The sequence below is a fragment of the Sus scrofa genome, chromosome 7 (assembly GCF_000003025.6).
Source record: "Sus scrofa isolate TJ Tabasco breed Duroc chromosome 7, Sscrofa11.1, whole genome shotgun sequence".
Taxonomy (NCBI): Eukaryota; Metazoa; Chordata; class Mammalia; order Artiodactyla; family Suidae; genus Sus; species Sus scrofa.
Window position 1 is genome coordinate 22,626,022 of NC_010449.5, and position 16,853 is coordinate 22,642,874.

General features: G+C 51.4%; 3 protein-coding genes across 4 annotated transcripts; 2 read left to right on the top strand and 1 right to left on the bottom strand.

The window, feature by feature from the left end:
* ZNRD1 (zinc ribbon domain containing 1) lies at positions 850-5,536 on the top strand. The gene is given in 5 exon segments (NM_001168701.1): positions 850-982; positions 1,096-1,251; positions 1,476-1,576; positions 1,914-2,023; positions 5,293-5,536. Coding segments are annotated over 4 exon segments (372 nt in total). The 5' UTR covers positions 850-982; positions 1,096-1,115; the 3' UTR covers positions 5,318-5,536.
* Positions 8,053-10,966, top strand: PPP1R11 (protein phosphatase 1 regulatory inhibitor subunit 11). Of its 2 annotated transcripts, none has more exon segments than NM_001123166.1 (3): positions 8,053-8,121; positions 9,234-9,342; positions 9,711-9,913. In NM_001123166.1, coding segments are annotated over 3 exon segments (381 nt in total).
* Positions 11,711-16,406, bottom strand: RNF39 (ring finger protein 39). Its single transcript, NM_001128446.1, is given in 5 exon segments — positions 11,711-11,745; positions 11,748-12,287; positions 14,000-14,091; positions 14,294-14,316; positions 16,041-16,406. Coding segments are annotated over 5 exon segments (1,056 nt in total).

The window sequence follows — 16,853 nt, forward strand, 5'->3', positions numbered from 1 at the left end:
AAGGAAAAACAAAAGAACAAAACGAAACATAGCTCAAGCAACAGCAAAGCCAGATCGTTAACCCACTGAGCGAGGCCAGAGATCGAACCCACAACCTCATCGTTTCTAGTCGGATTTGTTTCTGCTGTGCCACAACATGAACTCAAAATACAAAAAACATTTTGATGCTGAAATTTAAACATATAAAGAGTGGGAACTATGATTTTTAATCTACAAATACCATGATCTCTCTCTTTTTTCTTTTTAAGGCTGCACCTGTGGTATATGGAAGTTCCCAAGCTAGGGTCTGAATCAAAGCTGCAACTGTGATCTACACTATAGACAAGGCAACAGCCACCAAAGCACATGAGCCATACCGGGTCCTGCAGAGAGCCCTTGCTTGGGTCGCAAGGCCCAAAGAATGCTAGAATTACTCCCAGAATATTTCGCTTTGTTTTCTACCACTGTCCAACCGCCACAGTGAAGTGCAGATTCAGGAACCGCTGGAGTTTGCAGTTCTCCAGTCCAAATAAATAAATTAGTACTCTATAAGGTTGGTCCGACTTCTCAGGAGAAACGCTCCCCGCGACTGGGTCCTGGTAAAATTCGAGACCAATAAAATAAACATCCCAGGACTGAGTCCTGAAGGGAAAAAATAACCTGAGGCAGGCGCAGCTTCGTCACCTATTTTCGTATCCAACGTAACAGAACCAGGCTGAAGGGGGCGCCACAATCTTCCTTCAGAACCGCTCCTCTCCCTCTCCAGGCTCTCGGGATCACAGTTGCAATTAATTATGACGTCACAGCCAATCGAGAGCCGGGACGCGTGGACTCTCTAGCCCGCCACGCGCTCGCTGCTCGGTTGCCCGCGCGGAGCCGGCGCTCTAGCCCGTGAAGTTGACTTGCTCCTCTCGCCTGCCCCAGGAAAGACCCCCAGCGTAGTTGTACCCGACGCGGGATAGGGATTCCGGAAGTTTGGGCTCCTTAGTCACAGAGGCACAAGGTATGCGTAGGAAGAAATCTCGGGTTCTGCATGCTTACGTCCAGGGACAGAATAGGCATGACCTCTCTGGGGAAGGGGCTACTCTCTTAATAAACTCCTCATCCCCTTCCCAGCCCTCGACCACCCGTCTGTCATGGACCTCGCCCGCACATCCTCTAGCTTTCAGTCGGACTTGGATTTCTGTCCGGATTGCGGCTCGGTCCTGCCTCTGCCCGGGACTCAGGATGCGGTCATTTGTACTCGCTGTGGCTTCTCCATCAACGTGCGGGGTGAGGTGCTGCTACGCCGCGGCTGGGGCGGAGGAGGGCCCATGGGGATCTCAAGATCGATTGGATTAAAGACGGGGACCCGAAAGCGCAGGATCAGGCACTTATACTTTTGGTCGGCACGAAACCTGATGGGTAGAATATAGCTTCCTGGCCTAACAGAGAGGGATTAGTGTGGTGTCAGCCCCCTCCGCTGTCTCCACAACCAATTCTTACTGCCCGCGCAGACTTTGAGGGGAAGGTTGTGAAGACCTCAGTTGTGTTCCAGAAAGTGGGGACAGCCATGCCTATGTCGATGGAGGAAGGACCTGAGTTCCAGGGACCCGTGGTAAGTGAATCACGTCGAGGACTGGCCCTGTAAAGAGGGTGGGAACGAAACGGAGGGCTCAGATCTGGAGAGTTTTGTACACAACAGGGAAGAAGAGTCTTTAAAACAGTAGTGACTGGGGAGAGTTTTCTTGTGGTGCAGCCGGGTGTTAAGGATCTGGCCGGCATTGTCACTACAGCGGTTTAGGTCGCTTCTGTGGCACGGGTTCGATCCTCGGCCTGGAAACTTACACGTACTGCAGGTGCAGCAAAACAAAAACCAGCAGTATCTGAGGAGTGTGGTAGCTTGATGTCTGTGAGAAGTAGTGGGAATTATTAACCTACCAGTTGCTTCCCAGGTTGACAGGCGCTGTCCTCGTTGTGGTCATGAGGGAATGGCATACCACACCAGACAGATGCGCTCAGCCGATGAAGGGCAGACTGTCTTCTACACCTGTACCAACTGCAAGTGCGTATCCTTTCCCTCCATTCTGCCCCTTCTGGGTCTCTTTGCTGCCAAAATCCCGTGATTTAATTTAAATCCAGTGGTTTAATTTTTGTACTTTTTGGACTGGTCGCATCCTTCATTTCTGTACAGTTCAAGTAATAGGTTTGTGATCGTTTTCTTCCTTCCTTCCATCCTTTCTTTCTTTCTTCCTTCCTTTCTTTCTTTCTTTCTCTCTCTCTCTCTCTTTCTTTCTTTCTTCCTTCCTTCCTTCTTTCCTTCCTTCCTTCCCTCCCTCCTTCCTTCCTTCCTTCCTTCTTAGGGCTGCACCCCGTGGCATATGGAGATTCCCAGGCTAGGGGTCACATCCGAGCTGTAGCCTCTGGCCTCACCACAGCAACAGCAACGCCAGATCACAGCAACACCGGATCCCAGCTGCGTCCACAACTTACACCGCAGCTCACAACAATGCCAGAGCCTTAACCCACTGAGTGAGGCCAGGGATTGAACCACATGGTTCCTAGTCGGATTTGCTTGTGCTGCTGTGCCACGATGGGAAGTTCTGTGGTCTTTTTAAATTTTAAATAATTACTCTTTTCCTATCTTTTTATACCCAGTGAATTAAACCTTTTACAATAGTTAAAAGGAAATGAGTATTGGTTTGTGATCAGTGTGTTATGTTGGACTCCTCCACTGCCCTCAAGGTAGTTTTACTTTGGTGAGAGTCAGTCATGGATGATTTAAAAAACATGGGTTCTTTATTTTTATTTCTTTATTTTTTTTTGTCTTTTTGCCTTTTCTAGGGCCGCTTCCCGAGGCATATGGAGGTTCTCAGGCTAGGGTCTAATCAGAGCTGCAGCCGCTGGCCGACGCCACAGCCACAGCAATGTGGGATCCGAGCCAAGACTGCAACCTACACCACAGCTCACAGCAATGCCAGATCCTTAACCCACCGAGCAGCCAGGGATCGAACCCACAACCTCATGGTTTCTAGTCGGATTCGTTAACCACTGCACCACGACGAGAACTCCCAGAACATGGGTTCTTTAAAACATAGTTTTAAGAATTCCTCTTTGTCTTTGGTGTCCTTCAATTTCACTACAATCTATCAAGATGTGGCTTTCTTTTATTTATCCTGTTTGGGATGTGTTGGGCCTTCCAACAGTGAGGGTTGACCTTTTTTCCCCCATCAACCTTGGAAAATTATCAGCTGTTATCACACTGAATATTTCCCTCATATGCTCAGTTCTCATATTCTTAGAGTTCTAACTGATTAGCTCTTTATTAGGCCTTATCTTCTATCCTCCATTTCTCTCACCCTGTCTCCCATATTTTCCATCTCTTTTCTCTTTATGCTGTTTCTGGATAGATTTTTTAGTTCTGTTTGATTTTTTTGTGGCCATGCCGGCAACATGTGGATATTCCTGGGCCAGGGATCAAACCCTAGCCCCTGCAGTGACAGTGCTGGACTTTAACCCACTGCACCACAAGGGAAATCCTGATTATTTTTCAAATCATCTTAGTTATTTTTAATAATTCCCAATTCCTTAATCATATTTTAAGTGGTTCTTTTTATTCATAAAACATATTACATGTAAACATTAAACATGATATTTATGTTCTATGTCTGTTAATTCTCAAACCCACTGTTTTTGTGGGTCTGATGCTGCCATCTGTTATTTCTGCTGACTCCCTCATGGTGCTGCTTTTGTTTTGTGCTTTTTTTACTATAAGCTCAGATTTTTAAAAGTTTGAACTATGGGAATTCTTTGAGGCTTGTGGTGAATGCTGTATATTCAGCATTTGCGTTTACTGTTTAGCTGCCTTGAGGCAGTACCAAGGCGGAATCACTAAGTTAATTCTCAGCTTTGGGAGCACCTAGGTAACATGGATTTTGGCTGCAAATCCAGTATAAAGGCCAGGTTATGGTTAGAAATTCTCAGGGGACTTTTTTTTCCTCCCTCTACCTAGTGAGACAGATTTCTCTTCAGCAGAGAAAATTTTTTTTTTTTTTCTTGCTCACTTTTATACAGAAGGGTAAGCCCTTTGGGGAGCTCAGACTTATGCAGACAGAGTATCTCCTATCAATATTGCAGGTTCATCTCTGGTTCTTCCATGTGGCTGTCAAAGCAGCAAGGGCTTGGGAGCTGGGAGGAGGATGGTTTCCTTTTTTCGTCTGTGCCAGCAGCATATGAAGTTCCTGGGCCAGGGGTTGAACCCATAGCGCAGTTGTGACCCTGGTCACAGCTTCAGCAAGAGGGGATTCTTAACCCACTGAGCCATCAGGGAACACCCAGGGCTTCAGTTTTAACTTACCTTCTAGGTTTCTGGTTTTACATCACTTCACCCAATGTGAAGATTGCCTTTACTTTCTTGACATCTCATTAATGGATTAAAATATTTATGGTTATATCTTTTGAGAGCATTTTTTCCCCAGTCTGACCTATTTATTTTCTAACTTTTTTTTAATGGTATTATTTTTTCTGCGTATTTTTTTCTTGGGCCGCTCCTGCGGCATATGGAGATTCCCAGGCTAGGGGTCCAATCGGAGCTGCAACCACCGGCCCATGCCAGAGCCACAGCAATGCGGGATCCGAGCGCGTCTGCAACCTACACCACATTTCACGGCAACGCCGGATTCCTAACCCACTGAGCAAGGCCAGGGATCAAACCGGCAACCTCATGGTTCCTAGTGGAGTCGTTAACCACTACGCCACGACGGGAACTCTCTAACTTTTTTTTAATGAGCATAAGTTTTTAATTTTTATGAGGTCTGGTTTATCTTTTTTTTTTTTTTCTTTTCTTTTATGGCGAGTGCTTTTTTGTTTTCTAAGAGATCTTGGCATCCTTCATAATTTGCAAGCTAATTTCTTAAAATTTATTTGTCTTTTTTTTGGGGGGGGTGCACCCATGGCATATTGAAGTTCCCAGGCTAGGGGGAAAATCAGAGCTGCAGCTTCTGACTTACACCACAGCCACAGCAATGCCAGATCTGAGCCACATCTGTGACTTATACCACAGCTCATGGCAACACTGGATCCTGAACCCACTGAGTGAGGCCAGGGATCAAACCTGCGTCCTTATGGATACTAGTCCGATTTGTAACTGCTGAGCAATGACAGGAACTCCAATCCCAGCATTTTTAGTTGTCTTGAATTTGTGGAGGGTTGTTTAGAAGAGCTAGTCTTCCACTGTCATAAATGAATCCTTTTTTGATTATTTAACTGTCTCACCTTACACTGCTAGACTCTCTTCCTTTGGCCAAATATAACAAGTTCTTTCGTTCTCTATAGGTTCCAGGAGAAAGAAGACTCTTGACTTTTTTTTTTTTTTTGAACGACTTAACAGTCCCTCCTTCTCCTCTTCCTTGGAAAGTGAAGAATGTTGGATTCTTAGATCCTCTGTCCATTTCCTGACTGCAGTGTTTTTCTCCCAGAGGAAAAGCAGATCATCACATGGGGATTACTGTTGTCCCAGAGTGCTCCTACCCCAGTTGTTTCTTTATTAAAATAATATTTTTCTATTAAGAGCCAGACATATGTGTGTTATTTATAATGTGTCTTGTTCCAAAAGAAATTTATGTTAGCTTACAGAGATATATTTGTTCTTTCAACAAATCTATCAGCTGCAAAAAAGAATATAAATTAGTACATCAAAAAGAAAAAGAAGGACCAAAAAAAATGGAGCCAGGAATGAGGCTAATATAAAAAGGCAACTATAAAAAAAATTTTTTTTAAAAAGGCAATTGTAAGTATTCCCTAATTATCTAAATTTATTTGGAGTTAAATCTGACACCAAGAGATACTGGTGGACATTTTAGAAATTTTTTTTTTTTTTTTTTTTTGTCTTTTTGCCATTTCTTGGGCCGCTCCCGCGGCATATGGACGTTCCCAGGCTAGGGGTCCAATTGGAGCTGTAGCTGCCAGCCTATGCCAGAGCCACAGCAACACGGGATCCGAGCTGCGTCTGCGACCTACACCACAGCTCACGGCAACGCCGGATCATTAACCCACTGAGCAAGGGCAGGGACCGAACCCGAAACCTCATGGTTCCTAGTCGGATTCATTAACCACTGCGCCACGACGGGAACTCCAGAAATTGTTTTTTTATTGCTCTTGAGATAAAGGTTGTGTGTGTGTGTATTCATTGTAATAGATTCATGTAAAGAAAAGTAAAAAAAAAAAAAAAAAGAAATCAAGAGTTTTGTTTTTTCTTTATAGGCCACACATGTGGTATGTGGAAGTTCCCAGGCTAGGGGTCAAATCTGAGCTGCAGCTGCCATCCTACGCCACAGCCACAGCAACACCAGATCTGAGCAGGGTCTGTGACCTACCCCACAGCTCACAGCAACGCTAGATCCTTAACCCACTGAGTGAGGCCAGGGATCGAACCTGCATTCTCCTGGATACTAGTCAGGTTCATTACTGATGAGCCACAATGGAAACTCCCAGAGATTTTTTTTTTTAATGGGTTTAATTCTATATACTGAGTTGCCTTGCTTTTTTTTGGTTTGGATCAAAAACATAAAAGGGAAACAAATACTTAGTCCAGGAACAATAAACATTCAAATTTCAAATGTCTGGGAATCAATATTCCTGCATTTCTTGGTTTAAATAATGGTAATGATTATCTTGTAATTGTGTGGCCCTTTATATATTAGGAGTCTCAAACATACACTTATTTGACCCCACAACAGCTTAGAGGAATGAGCCGGGCAGTCCTCCACACTACGTTTAACCAGTTGTGGTAGCTGACTTTCCTGCCGTACTCCTGAAATCTAAAAAAAACCTGTTCCTGTTTCTACCCTACTTTAAACTTTTCCCTAGTCTATAACGCTGACTGGGTAAAGCCCCGGTTTCTTAGCAAAGCACACAGGGAGGGCCTCCCGTGTGGCCATGCCCACCCATCAGTTCTTGTCTGGCACGCCCCTCACGTCCCCACAGTACAAAAGTGAGTTTCCTTCCGTGCAAGCAACTACGACTTTGTAGGTTGTTTTCTTTACCTAAAAAACTCATTTGTCTTCTTGTTCTCTTTTTACCGCTCTTTTGCTCCCTGAGAAACATGCACATATTTTTTGTCTCATCATAAACTGGTCTGTATTACAATTTATGACCATTTCTGTGCTTAATCTTACTCATCTTCCCCCCCCCCAGGACAAATGTAGGCAGTAACTCAGTTTCATAGGTAAGTCTTACATTTATGTTAATAGTCCAGTGACTTACATTTTTGTTAGTATTTATGCCAGTCTTTCCCACTAGACCGGGAGCTAAAAGGCAGAATCTTGAGGGTTTTATGCTCCTCCATCTTCAAGTTCTGATAGTGACAGGAAAAAAAAATACAAGTTGAAGGGACATTAAGTGCCCTGCTCGAACACCTGCAGTCACAGGGCGAGGATTAAAACCCAGAGTCTTAATCAAGTGTGTTTCCAATTGCCCCTGGGTCCCCATTCTCTAGTTCCCAGACGAAACAATAAGGAAAGGAGGACAGGCATTGTCATTGCCCCTTGGTTTTCCTCGCCCTCCCACACACCCCAAGGGATATGGGGTTATGGGGGGTGATTGGGGGCTCAGCCACAGGATGTTTAAACCAGGTACAGCGTCCACTTTGTAGCTGCAAGTCATCGCTACCCTTGCCGTTCGCCGTGGTGCGGTGCAGGAACGGGTTCTTGCCGTTGATCGCCCCGCCCCTGCTCCCACACCTCAGGGACGCCTCTTCCGCCAAATTCGTGTCGCCTCCTTGCGGCGCCTGCGCACTGTCACATTACGGCGGAACTAATCCCGCGACCCTGCGCTCTGACGCCTTTAGTGCCAGGAAGGGAAAAGGGGGACCACAGAACGCGTCACACCCGGAAGCGGAGAGCCGGAAGTGGGGTTGGACAGGTTATCCCCAGGGGTGGGGCAGCGGAGGCCCAGGAGGAGGGGGAAAAAGAAGGTGGAGGAACCTGGCTACTAATCTGAATCCGATACGGATTCTCTTAGACCTCAGAGACACAGAAAAGAGAGAAGGGTGCCTCATCCCCCTTCCTCCCCTCCTTCCTCTCCTCAGCCTTAGCCATGGCGGAGGCAGGGGCCGGGCTGAGTGAGACCGTCACTGAGACAACGGTTACCGTGACAACCGAGCCCGTGAGAAAGGCGGGGGGCGGTGCTGTTTAGGGGTCGGGGAGCTACCGGGAGGGAAGGGATAGGGCTTTGGAGAGTTGCTGGAGGGGCTGGGCCTGGGGATGTGGGAGGAGTGGGGTTGTGAGAATCGCAAGGTATTGGGGATTTTTGGTGTGTCAGAGTTGGTGCAGAAGGCTGGTCGAGAAGCGTGTTATATATAGAGTTAGGATGTAGGTGATGCTGCTTGGGGGAGGGGGGCTTGTAGAAGTAAAGAAAGAACGGGAACTTGGAGATTACGGAGCAAGGGAGGTGCTGGGGGAAATGAAGGGCTGTGTAAGAAAGCATGGTTGGAGGCCAGCTGCAGGGGAACTTGACTGGAAGCATGCTTATGAATAAGTATTCGTTGAAGGGATGAATGCGAAAGGAAGCAAAAGAATGAGGGAACAAGAAAAGGGAGATGAAGATAGTATTTTGAGAAACCAGCGGAGATGTAAATAGAGAAAAATGTAGCATTTTTGCCAAAACAGGTTAAGTTGCTTTCATTGGGAAAAGATTGTATGGAACTTCATAACCCTTGAATTAAGGGAGTTTAGAGTAATAGTAATTGGAGCTGTCAGGATGGTGGAGAATAGATGGATAAGAGGTGGGGAGTGCTGGGCTTGAGGATGAGACAGGTGAGAACAGAGTTCTTTCTTTAATGGGAAAAAGAATAGGGGGTCTGGAAAAAGAAAGAGATCAAAGAGTAGGCATCGGTGACTGAGGAAATAATTTCCATGTGTTAATACCACCAAGGATGATTTGGGGAGGAAGATGGAGAAACAGCGAGGATTATATTTTCCTTTGAAGATTTGCTGGGACCTTCCCTAGGTTAGGAATTGTGTCTTCTCTGTATACTAGTGATTACCAAGAACAGGAGATAACATGTCACGATTCCTCTAGGGACACCCTGAGGTCCAAAACCTGTTCTATTTTATCTTCTCCCAGCCCTCAGCTCCTCTGGCCTTAGGTCCATGATCCTGACTGAGCTGGGAAAGGGAAGAGAGGAGCCCCCCCCCCCCAGCTCCCGCCCCGGGAGGTAGGGGGAAAGGTTAGTGGGAGGGGATTCGATAGGTAAGCCCATCCTTCTTACCTTCCAGGAGAACCGGAGCCTAACCATCAAACTTCGGAAACGGAAGCCAGAGAAAAAGGTAGAATGGACGAGTGACACTGTGGACAACGAACACATGGGGCGCCGCTCATCAAAATGTGAGTAATTGTTGGCCCACAGTAACCCTGGAGTCCTGGCTCCCCTGAGCATATCTTCTACCTTGTCACATCCACTGGCCTTCCTGAAGCCTGCAGGTGCTCACAATTCTGTCGTTGTCTGGGGGATTCTCTGGTGTCAGGGAGAGAAGGTTAGAGTTAGAGGGAAGGAGGTCAGGAGGGGCTTGAACTGGGATGTGCTAAGGCCTGAAGTCAGGACATATCTGAAATGGGAGAAATGGAGCTTTAGATTCCTGGCTGGAAAGGACGAGGGAGTTGGGTGCTTGAGTCCCAGGGTGTGAGCCAGGGCTGCTGGATCCTGGAAGGTAACTCTTCCTCCTTTTTAACTGGGCTCCTCCTTTCAAATCCAGGCTGCTGTATTTATGAGAAACCTCGGGCTTTTGGCGAGAGTTCCACGGAGAGTGATGAGGAGGAAGAGGAGGGCTGTGGTCATACACACTGTGTACGGGGCCACCGCAAAGGACGGCGTCGTGCAACCCCGGGACCAAGCCCCACCACCCCTCCGCAGCCTCCCGACCCCTCCCAGCCCCCTCCAGGGCCAATGCAGCACTAAATTCCTCTCTCCCCCACCATTCCTGTGTCTGTCTGGCCCTGAATGTATTCATGTGGCTCCTTGGGGACTAAACCCATGTTTGATCCCTTCTCCAGCCCCTTCCTCCCCTCTCCGGATAGAAGGAAACAGGAGAGGAGGGTGGACAGAGATCCCGGAATTCTGACTTGCTGCTATTCCAGAGCCCAGGCTTCTGGGTTCTCTGAGTCCTCATTTCTCTTCCCAGTACCCAGCTTCCTCTCTCCAGGGATCCAGGCATCTTGGTCCCAATCTCTTCCCTTTGTTCTCACTGCCAAACTGCCTGTCCTGGGATCCAGTTATCCTGGCCCCATGCACTCTCCACTTGAGTCCCAAACAGTTAAACTGGGTTTCCAACAGCCCCAGCTTTCACTGCCAGGGTCCTAGTCAGATTCCAGGCAACCTCGGCCCAGCTACGCTTGTTACCCCTGGCTTAGAGCTCTTCCACTGCTGTCTTTACATAATGCTAACTCTTAGTCCTGGCCTGTGGGATTGTGAGGTCTTATGAGAGACCTCAGGGCGCTCTTTCCTTCCTCTCCTGCCCACTCCCCTCATGCCCTTAAGAGAAGTTAGGAGGGAGAGAGGTCTTTGTCATGCTCACCTTTAATGGGTAATGGAGAAAAAAATTAAAAAAGTCATATCCTCTCTCCTCTTCCTTCTCACATGACCTAGGGTTTCTGACAAAGCTGGCTTCAAGATCAGTCACTTGCAGCCAACTGTTGGCCTTTGGTCTTCCAGGTTAGGAGACAGATCCATCAGGGTCCCAGGGAGAGGAAGGAAAAGGGAGGGAGCAAAGAGATGGGGGTTTGTCCCCTGTGCTGTACTCTTACCCCTTCCTTCCTAAGCATTGGTGTCTCTGCCAGCCCAGGTGTCCAGCTCTCTTGGCCCTCTGCACCCCTTCCCGGGATCTGGATGTCATTTTCCAGGCCTCTTGCCATGCACAGTTGCAGAGATCAAATCCATACCACCACCACTGAGATCTCATTTATTGCCACAGATGCACAAAATAAATAACCCAACATCACAAAACGTGTTAAATACGGGCCCATTTATACATATGGGGAAAGATGTGGGACTATATACAAGGGTGAATCAGGGATGTCGGGGAGCCGTTTCCAGGTTGACAAAGGAGAGGTAGCACCATTGGTTCCTTGTTGTAAGTAGGTCCAGGAGGAAGTTTTAAGAAGGTTCTTATGGGGAAGAGGCTGTAAGCATACAAAGTCATCATGGTGGAATAGACCTGGCCTGCCCCTCTCTCCCCAAAAGGGAGTAGTAAGCTTCTCAGAGGGGCCGAAGGCCGAGGCCAGAGTCAAGCCTCTTGTTGTGGGTAGGTGAGAAGCCTCAGAATGAATGAGGCAGGGAAGCCCAGCCTCAGAGCTGTGGAGAGGGCACTGGCCCTTCTTTGCCGAGAGGAGAGGCAAGAATGGGAGGTAAATATTTGCCGGGCGGGGCCTCTGTGTATGGGCCGTTTGCAGAGCCTGTTCCCCACTTCAGGCCTGGGTGGAATAAGATAGAAGGGGTCGGGGGATCCGTCGGGAGGTACTGGGGTAGCCTTCAGGGAGAGGCATCCTAAGGAGAGGGCTGGGGTGGATTCGGCTTTGGGTGTAAAATGGGAGGCCGGTCGAGGTCCTCCTAACTGTTTGGGAGAAGAGAGGCAACATAAGTGGGCGGGGGTTGCTTATCAGTTCTCCCACAAGGGGCGTGGACTTGACCCCTGGAACGAGTAAGGATTTCCATGCCTTGATTCGGGCCAAACCAGAATGGGGGTTGCGGGCGAGCTTCTCAGCCTTCTGCGGGCACGATGCGGAGAGGGGCGCGGGGTCGCGGGTGCACAGCAGCGGGAAGACGCGCTCCCCCAGGGGGCCGGGGCCCTGGAAGGCGAAGAGCAAGTCGAGGGAGTGGCCGTCGTAGAAGGCCACGCGGCCCCGCTCCCAGTCCAGGTCCACGCGGATGCGCCGCGGCGGGGGCCCCGCGCCGCCCAGCAGGGTGGGCTCCGGGGCTGTGAGCGCCCACAGGCGGCCGCCGCGACCCTCCACGGCCCACACGGCCCCGGCGGGGCACAGCCCTACTCGGCCCTTGCGTCGCACAGACTCCCCGGCCGCGCCCACGGCGTAGAGGCTCTCCCCGTCGTCCTCATCCTCTCCCGAAGAGTCTCCGGAGGCGGCATCCGCGGTCTCCACCTCCCAGCAGTGGCGGCCAGCCCCGAAGCCCTGCGCGCCCAGCACCGCCGGGAGCTGATCAAAGCGCGCGGGGCCGTCGGGGGGCACCGGTGTCCCGGGTGGGGCCAGTCGGACGCTGCGGCGGTCCGCGGAGACGAGCAGGCGGCGATGTGCGGTGCCAGGGTCCAGGGTCAGGTCAGCTGGAGAGGGGAGGGCGGGGGAGGACCGTGTGAGAGGGGTTTCCGAGTCAGAGGCGGGATGGGGCGGAGAGGGCTGCAGGAGAGCACAAAAGGGTCCAGCAACAGCTCAAAATACAGCTGCAGGACCAAAGAGGGATATGAAGAGCAGGCCTGCAAGACCCAGCCTGCACTCATGGGCCACTTTCTTCTGGAGAATTGGTCATGGAGAAGGCCCCTGCTGGCCAGGGTGGGGGGACACAGTGCAGAGATCAAAGGAGGGGTTCCCTGGTTGGTGGGCCTGGGTAAAGAGTGAGGCTGATCTGACTTCCAGGGAAGCTGAGCACTGACACCTCAATCTGCAGCATCTGGGGCTGGGCGTGGGAGCTGGGTCAACAGGATGGGCATGGTGGAGCCAAAGAGAAGACTGATACCAGATACCAGCACCCCAAGTGACAGGGGAGGGCCGGAGGAGGAATCCAAAGTATCGTGAGAAACCAGCCCACCACCCACAGGAACAGAAGGGAACAGGCAGGCCTGCTTCTATAGGGAGGGTGGGGCTGAGGAGTGAGAAGGTGGTGATAGCCAAGGGGATCCGAAAGAAGGAGTCACGGAGTTCCCATTTTGGCACAGGGGAAACGAATCCAACTAGGAACCATGAGGTTGCGGGTTCAATCCCTGGCCTCACTCAGTGGGTTAAGGATCCAGCATTGCTGTGAGCTGTGATGTAGGTTGCAGACATGGCTCAGATCCCACTTTGCTGTGGCTGTGATGTAGCCAGCAGCTGTAGCTTCGATTCCACCCCTAGCCTAGGAACTCTATATGCCACAGGTGCAGCCCTAAAAAGCAAATAAAAAAAAAAAAAAAAGAAAAAAGAAAGAAAAAAGGAGTCATTGCCTTTGTGTAAATGGGGTCCTTTAAGGAAAGATTTCTGAACTGGGGTGCTAGGAGCAATCTGGGTGGGGTGAGATGGTGGGTGACCACGAGGGTGAAACACTTTCTCTAGGCATTTTAAAGAGGAGCAGAGGGCAGCCTTGGGAGTGATGGAGGGAATCCCCTAGAATCTGCAGAGAAGTCTGTCCCAGGACTCCTGAATCTCCTTGTACCAGAGCCCCAGGGACAGGGAGATGCAGGAGTCCTGGGACACTTCTGGAAGGGCGATGAGAAGCGGTGGCAGCAGAGAGTCCCCAGAAGCAGCTGACCTCTGGGGGTCTCCTGTGTGAGTGTCTGAACAGGTAAGAGGGGAGAATGGAAGGATGGAGCTTGTTAAGGGTTGAATTGTATTCCCCCCCCCCAAAAGATATGAAGTCCTCCAGTACCTCAGAAATAAAATGAGATCATCAGGACAACCCTAATCTAATATAACCGGTATCCTTATAAAGGGACATTTGGACCCAAGGAGGAGTCTGTATAGAGAGAGAATGAGGTGAAGATACAAGGAGAATGCCAGCTACAGGCCAAGGAACACTTGAAGCTACAGGAAGCTGGGAGAGCATCCTGGACCATATCCTCCCTTTCAGCCCCCAGTAGGAACCAACACTGCCAACACTTTGACTTCTGCCTCTAGAACCATGAGACAAATTTCTGTTGTTTAAGCCACTCAAGGTATGATGCTTTGCTATGGCAGCCCTAGGAAACTAATATAGACATCAAAAAGAACTTGATCATATTTGAGAGAGAAAAGGGGACCAAACGAAAACAGACTCATTCAGTTCCCTCCTTTCTGCCCTCCTTACCTGTTAGTCTGTGAAGCATATTTTTGACCACTGGGTAGTCTTCCGGGAGCTCGTCCTCTGAGTTGGATGACCTGGGCGTTGGGGCATCAAATCTGGATAGATGAGGAGGAAGGGTCAAGAAATTGGTAGACACCGTCTACCTTTTGATATCTCCCCCCATCTCTAGAGGAGGAAAAGGTGAGGCCACACCCAGAAGACCTGTCTTCGAGTGGGGACAAAGATGTGGGCTCTGGGAGAAGGTGATGGAGGTGGCAGCTGGTAGTAGAAAGGAAGAAACACTAAAATGGAACTCACCTTCGCCATGTCTTCCTCATATCCTGGGGTGGGCAGAAAAAACATGGATGTCAGCTCTGGGCTTCTTACTGGGGGGAGTGCTCCTGTCCCCCACCTCCTCAGGGCCTGGTTAGGTGAGGTCCCTCCCCACATCGCAGAGTGAGCTCACCTCTTTAGTCCCTGTGCTCCCCTTTCCTCTCGTGCTCCCCCTTCTCCTTTCATGACCTTTCCTTCTTCTCAATCACCATTTTATCTTCCTAACTCCACCCCCCACCATCGTCCTCCCTTCCCCTTGCCCCAAAGGCTCTCAGTTCCCCTTCCCCAGACTCATCCAGGCCTTTTCCTTGCCCCCAGAGTCGTTACCTTTCCCTGCTTCCTGCCCTCCCCCCGCCCCCCAGTGGCCCTTACTTATTCACTTTCCTGAGGGTGTATCCCAGATAAATGTCCCTCTTCTCCATCACGCAGACCAAACACATACCCAGGCCCTTAGGCTAAGAGTTTGTTTATAAAAGCCTTGTAATAAAGCCGCTTCCCCTCTTGCCATGAAAGCCCAATGACATTTATTGGGCCCTTTGTTCTGTGTCTCTCTACCCTGACCGAGGAGGCAGCTGGGCTTGGATGAGTCCCAGGTCCCACAGATCTGCAGGGTACCATGGGAGCCAGTAGAGGGCGCTGGATGCTCCCCCTCCAAATACTAGGATTCCCTCTTCTCCCTTCGCTGTCCAGTGGGTAAGACTGGAGCAGACCAGTAGGATGGAGAAGGGAAGAGAGGAAGGCAATTTGCCTAATAATGCCAATTACACCTAGACTAATTAGGTATATGTGGACTTCAAAGGGTGGAAGCAAGATTCGAGACCGGCTCTGCTGCTGGGGAGAAGCCAGTAAGGAATCCAGGACGCCTGGGGGTCGGGCAAGGGAATGGAGTTGGTTGACCGCCAGGGGAGTGAAGGCCCAGGAGCGACGCGGAAGAATGAGTGGGTGGGTGGGTGATTGGGTGGGATGTGGAGAGAAGCCAGAGGTCCCAGCGGCTGTTCTCCCCGACTTTGCCTCCACCCATCGCCGCCTCTCCCCGGGGCCCTGGGAGGAGCGGAGGACAATCATAACAAACAACACGGGAAAGCCTACGCCAGAGCCCGGGCATCTGCCCCAAGATGCTGCAGGGGAGTTTGGATCCCTCCTTCCCTTTTTTTGACAGCCCCCTCCTTCCCCACCCCTCCACTCCAGCTTTTTCTCCGCCCTCCTTCCTGCTCCTCCTCCCCTTGGCCAGTTTTGATCTTCTTCAACTTCCCAGGCCCCCAGTTCGCTCCCGCCCCGTCAGCTTCCTCCCTCCTCCTCCCGCCCACCGCCGGCCCCCTCAGCTCTGCCGCGGCTCCACCCCGGCGCCGGGCTGCCCCTTTCGCCAGACTCCCAGTTCCCGCGCTCTTTGCAGAGCCTCGGGGGTCTCCTGATTCTCTCTGGTGGCCCAACCTCTTCTCTGCCTCTCTAACCCCTTCGCTCCAGCCCACCCAAACAAGACTCAGGCATCCGTCCAGCCCCCTTCCCCCTGGGCAAAGCGTCAACTCCTTCCTATGCCGGTCCTGGCACTTGACAGCCGCCACCATCTCGTCCTCTGCTTCTCTCTCCCCAACTCCATCTTCTGCCTAAACTTGCAGAAGGGCCCCGACTCGGGAGGCACCATTCCCCACTTCCCCAGGAAGCCCGCGGATTCCCCACCCCGCCCGGGCTTCCAGCGACAGCTGCGAACTCGCGAAGCGCACCCCTGCCTCACCTCTCCCTGCTGGTCCAGGCAGCCCATGGTGGGGATGCGCCCCCCTCGGCGTTTCCCCGTGCGGGCCCCGGGCTCGGCCAGCTTCTCCCGCAGTCCTCGGCTGATGCGCACCTCCACCGCCAGCCGCACATTAGACCTCAGGCAGCGGCGGGGGCAGGGCAGGCCGCAGCAGGGGCAGGCGGTGGGGGGCGTCTCGGGGCCCGTCGCCGGCGGGGTCCCCCAGCAGCGGGCCAGGCACGCGCGGCAGAAGCTGTGCTCACACGCCAGGAGCACCGGGTCCTCGAAGGGGCCCCCGCACAGCGGGCACGTCGCCAACTGCTCCAGACGCTCCACCAGCCCCGGGCCCAGTAGCTCCGGCGCCTCCATGGGGAGCCAGCGTCTGGGCGCCGTCCCTTCCGCGACCCCCGCGAACGCCTTCGAGCGCGCAGCTGGCTGAGCGCCTCTGCTGCTGGTTGCGTTGATGCCCCTCTCTCCGCCTCCCGCATTAACTTTCGGACGTTTTCTGGCCCTCTCCTGGGATCGCCTCTCTCTTCAACCAGTCTGTCTCTGCCAATCTCCCTTCCACGTCAGGCTTTATAGGGAGGGAGGAGGCGCCCCCGGGAGGTAAACATCAACCCTTGCGTAACACCCCATCTGGTTCTCCCGCTTCCCCAGTAAGGTTTTGGCGGAGAAGGGTGGGAGGGACACCTAGGTCTGGAGCCGAGGAGGTGGTAGCTAGGGGGCGCTCTGGGGGCAAGGGAGCAACGTTCGGGGTGGGTAGCCCCAGTCACCCCGTAAAAGCGGGAATCTCACCTCCTCCTCGGCCTGAGGTGT

Bases quoted from the DNA above. Each gene is read 5' to 3' on its own strand.
- PPP1R11 (XM_005665697.3), top strand. From the start codon at position 8,730: ATGGATAAGAGGTGGGGAGTGCTGGGCTTGAGGATGAGACAG. The intron at 8,772-9,233 runs GTGAGAACAGAG...CTTACCTTCCAG, and splicing joins TGGGCTTGAGGATGAGACAG to GAGAACCGGAGCCTAACCAT. The intron at 9,343-9,710 runs GTGAGTAATTGT...TTTCAAATCCAG, and splicing joins GGGGCGCCGCTCATCAAAAT to GCTGCTGTATTTATGAGAAA.